Below are 4,615 nucleotides of genomic sequence, written 5' to 3'. Positions count from 1 at the left end.
TATTTTTAACTCTTAAGGACAGTTATCATATACTCCCCATTCATTTCTTGTTTCTTTTGTCACGGCTATTATTTTCATTCTTAACATGTCTTTGTCATGACATTAATCTTCAGCTATTTCTTGTTTCTTATCGTTGTAGCCATAGCTATATATGTATTATGTTTCTTAATGCGTCTTTTCATGTTCTTCAATCTACCAAGATAAGAAAGGAATGTCAGCTTCAGATGATCAAACTGGATTTTATTTCAATCCCAACGATAGGCAAGTGATCAATATTCTCAAGGAGAAGCTTTTGGGTCGTTTTGAACATCTTAGACTACCTGCTGGTCTTATCCCAGACACTATTAACCCCTACAGTTATGACCCTGTCACACTTCCCAAAGGTTCTCTCTCTTGTAGATTCAAATGTTAATGAAACAACATTGAACATATTAGGTTAACTCCAAGGGGCAATGGAGTTGGTAAATAATATTTGCTTCAGAAAGTGTGTGGTTTTGAGTTTAGCTCTTCTTATCTCCTTGAGGTCACCAATACCGGGATGTTTAGTACTCTTCATTGCTTTCAATGAAACTTAAACCACCAATCACTCTTCTTAAGACCTTAGTTCTCCTTATTGGTATAACCAAGTTGGTAAGAATGAACTCCTAAGATAAAATAGCTCCTATAGGCCTGTTTGTACAGTGCACTTGCTCACTATGCCCACGTCAAGATACTTTTGGTCTATGCTCATAATCGGAACTAAAAAACCAAAACTGAAATAGAGGAATTCATTTTAAGAGAGAGAGACCAACAATTAGATGCTGAAAAGTATTATGTATGGGTCATCCTATTTATAGAGGTGATGGTGTCCTTTCAAGGGGGTATGCCTAAGCAACAATGAGGATTTAATCTTTCAATAAAGATTCTAAACCTGTGCCTTGGACCACATTCATTCCATGTGGTCATGTCTTGGCATAAAAACTTGATTATATCTTTCCATACGTATTGGTACCTAAGTACCTAACCTTCTACCATTTAGAGTTACGTTCACAAGCGGCTGTGATTCCATTATTGATTGACAATGAAGTAAATCTCATCTCACTATGGAAGTAGACAAGCTTGTCGAACCATGTAAATCTTTGCATTGTATGATTATTTTTTTGCAATTTTCATTCTTTTCTACATCATTTTATGTTCTCGTTTCTACAAAAAGTGACTCAAATTTTTTTGTATAATTTGGGAAAATAATGCCACTTTATTTCAGTCCAAGTAAAGAGAAATGTGTCAAAACATTATCAAACTTATATATGTAAGATGTGTAAGTGCAATACATGTAGAATTTATAGCTGAGACCTTAACAAAGATGGAGAACTAGTTTTACAAAATTGATTTTCTTCATCAATCTTTTTCAACAGATAATTTGAATTAAATGCTTGTGGTGATTTTACTGTAGGTGATGAGTTTGAACATGTTAAGAAAGCATTTTTCTTTACCAACAAACAAGAGAATCGAACGGTGAAAGATGGTTTTTGGAGGATCTCTACTTTGCCTATGAAGATATACAGTAAGGGAGATATGGTAGGGTTCAAGGAGGAGTTCAATTTTTTCTGGTCAATACAAAATGAGACAATCAAAACCAACTGGTTTATGAATGAGTACAATGTAAATCAGGCTATATTTTCAGATGATGAACGCAAAGCTATTGGAAACAAGGTAAGAAAGATCTAGTTTAGGTATTAGAAACTAAATTTGAGATTCAAAATTAAAATTGAAAATGCAACTTTGCAAGTAACCCTAACCCTAACTCTTGTTTATTTGGATCTCAGATAGAAAGCTATATAGTGTGTGAAATTTGGTACGAGTCCGAGGAATACGACCACCTGTCTGATGATGATGTTGATGATGATGACGATGATGATGATGATGACAATGATGGTGATGATGGTGGTGATGATGAATCAAAATAGCTAATAGCAAAAAAATAAATCCTGCTGAATTACATAGGAAAAATTGATATATATATCAATATGTTGCCTTGATCTTTCTTTCTCTCAAACCCCTACCTCTATAATAATGGACCCCAATGTGGAGGAGAGATTTATCAATGATACCCTATAAATATTTTTATTTTCAATACATTATAAACATATATGATTTCTTTTCTTATATCGTTACAATTTATTGAGATTGAGTACAATTTCATTACCTAGGGGTCTCTAATTATGCATATTTATTTATGGTCGCTCGAGTGGTAACCTAACTCTTTTGCCGTAAAAACAAGTGGTAACCTAACTCCCAATTATTTAACCCTCCCAACCCCCCCCCCTCCCCTTATTAATTAAGGAACGAAAATAAAAAGACTTCTCCTGGTGAACACCTTAAAGCTACCCTATAACTACCACATTAAGTCTAGAATCAATTGAGACACCCAATGTTAGTGAGCCCATCCACTCAATCTCTTGCCTCAAACTTCAACAAAGCTTCATGGAAATGCAATCCTGATTCTTCATTCAAAACCTCATCTACACTTGCTTAGGATGAACATTCAAAGCAAGGACCAAATCTATTATTCACCTGAATTCTTCTTTCCAATTTTAGAATTTTTTTAGCTGCACCATTATATCAGATTTCATATAGTAATTCCAAAATGTTATTAATTTCTTCTATCTTCTTCTGCCCCATATTTTTGCTTATTCAATAACTGGATATCTTTGCTTTATGGTGCAAAGAAATAACTATTTTTTCAATGTCCTGCAAGGTCCCCCCTTGTAAACCCAATTAGGGCATATTGTTATGAGAAGAAAATTTGTGTTTCATGCTAATTTTGATGTTCTGTTTCTGACTCAGTCCCTTGTTATGGGACATGGTTTTTGAGAACCCATGTCCATAGTGATGGCTTGGTACATCACACTCAAGTAGATTCTTTCCTCAGCTTCACAAATTTTAAAACAGTTGCAAGTTCACAATTAGTGCCTATTAAATGATGTAGTTAAGGTAACTCTCATGCATGTTTCACCTGTGGCATTTTCTATGTGACTTCGAATAGTGAAGGCTTCACCACTAGTGCTTATCAGTGCAAAGGATTTTCATCCTTTGTCCTCTTAAAAGGAATATTTTTTATCTTCCGTCTGAAGGGAAGGAATAGGGATTACTCACTAGTTACATTAGGGTCTATGACTCAAATATGATCCCATTCGAACTGGTCCAACTGTGAGATTGGGCTTGAGTGAATTTGCAAACCAAGGAGGGTGTTAGGCACCTTGATCTATCAATTAAATCGATTTTTCTATTTGTTTGTTATTTCTATTGAATAATGAATATTATAAAACACAACATGTCATAAGCTAATTTATAGAATTAAACAAATGGATGAAAAGAAGAAGAGTATCCAAAGTGTCGTATGATTAACGTAACCCTTTGAAGCATGAAGGAAAATTTTATAGGATAGCCATATGGATTGGCTATGACGTATGGCTTCGATTCAATTGCTTTTCAAGAATATTGAGCTTGATATGTAAGCCATGTATCTAGGAGGAATTCCAAAGAAGGGCTTTCAGTTTTATGCACCATGTTTTGGTCTTGCAACTAAGAATTTATACAGATTCTTAAAAATATTACATAGAATGTTGGGTAGTTAAATAATATCATATAGATAAAGTCAGTGTAGCAGAGATGAGAATGTTGAGAAAGATGAGTGGCAAAACTAGGAAGGATAAAGTAATGAATGATCATATTAGAGCTGATTTGGGAGTATCTCCAATGCATAATAAGCTACGAAAAAACGTTTGAGGTGGTATAGCTAAGGGTGTTAATCAGTTTGGTTTCGATTTAAATGATGCAGTTTGGTTCGGATCACATTTATTTAGCTAAAACCAAAACTGCACCATTTACTAACAGTTGAATTTATGAAACCGCAACCATTTAGTAAACGATTTCGGTTACACGGTTTTAAACGGTTTCAATTTCACGGTTTTAAATGGTTTCGGTTTATTCCATATGGTTTCTAAATGGTTAGCAATCGGTTTGCTAGTTTATTCGCATGTTTACAAAACTTTTCTTTTGGTGATACACGATTCAATCTTGAGAATGTGAAATGCAAACAAAACTACTAATGAACACTGATAGTAGTGGTGGATGATGCTATAGTAGGAGTAGAAGACTCTAAAAACACATCTTTCAAGGCTTCAAATAATTCATTTTCATCCGTCTCAGCTATATAAAGGAAGAAAATAATTACTCACAATATGAAACTAATGTCGAAAGAATTTCATACGAGGTTAAAAGAAAAAATATTACCTCCAAAAGTTGGTTACTTAATCATTATACGGGTTAATCAGAACTGTTTTGACGGTTTCAATTCGGTTTGAAACCAACGGGTTAAATGGTTAAAACGGATCGACCCGTTTAGCTAATCAATCTGAAACTTGAAACCAGAACCGAACCATTTACTAAACGGTTTTACGGTTCCGATGTAAACGGTTCAGTTTGATTTCAGTTTTAAATTCACATCCTTAAGCATAGCCATATTCAACGGACTTCTTTGGATGCTCCAGTATGAAGGAGTGACCTAACTCAAATTGAAGAAACTAAAAGAATCCGGAGTCAATAAAAAATGACACTAGAAAAAATAGTGAGG

At 34.3% G+C, this 4,615-nt stretch overlaps 1 protein-coding gene across 1 annotated transcript; it reads left to right on the top strand.

Moving 5' to 3' along the window:
* The first annotated feature begins 211 nt into the window (after positions 1 to 211).
* On the top strand, positions 212 to 2,853 carry LOC122078110 (NAC domain-containing protein 2-like). The gene is made up of 3 exons (XM_042643972.1): positions 212 to 383; positions 1,433 to 1,692; positions 2,827 to 2,853. Exons 1-3 carry the CDS (start codon positions 212 to 214, stop codon positions 2,851 to 2,853), a joined length of 459 nt encoding a protein of 152 aa, XP_042499906.1.
* Positions 2,854 to 4,615: the final 1,762 nt, after the last annotated feature.

This window comes from Macadamia integrifolia, chromosome 5, assembly GCF_013358625.1.
Source record: "Macadamia integrifolia cultivar HAES 741 chromosome 5, SCU_Mint_v3, whole genome shotgun sequence".
Taxonomy (NCBI): domain Eukaryota; kingdom Viridiplantae; phylum Streptophyta; class Magnoliopsida; order Proteales; family Proteaceae; genus Macadamia; species Macadamia integrifolia.
The sequence above is the reverse complement of the archived record's forward strand: the minus strand, read 5'-3'. Positions and strand labels throughout refer to the sequence as shown.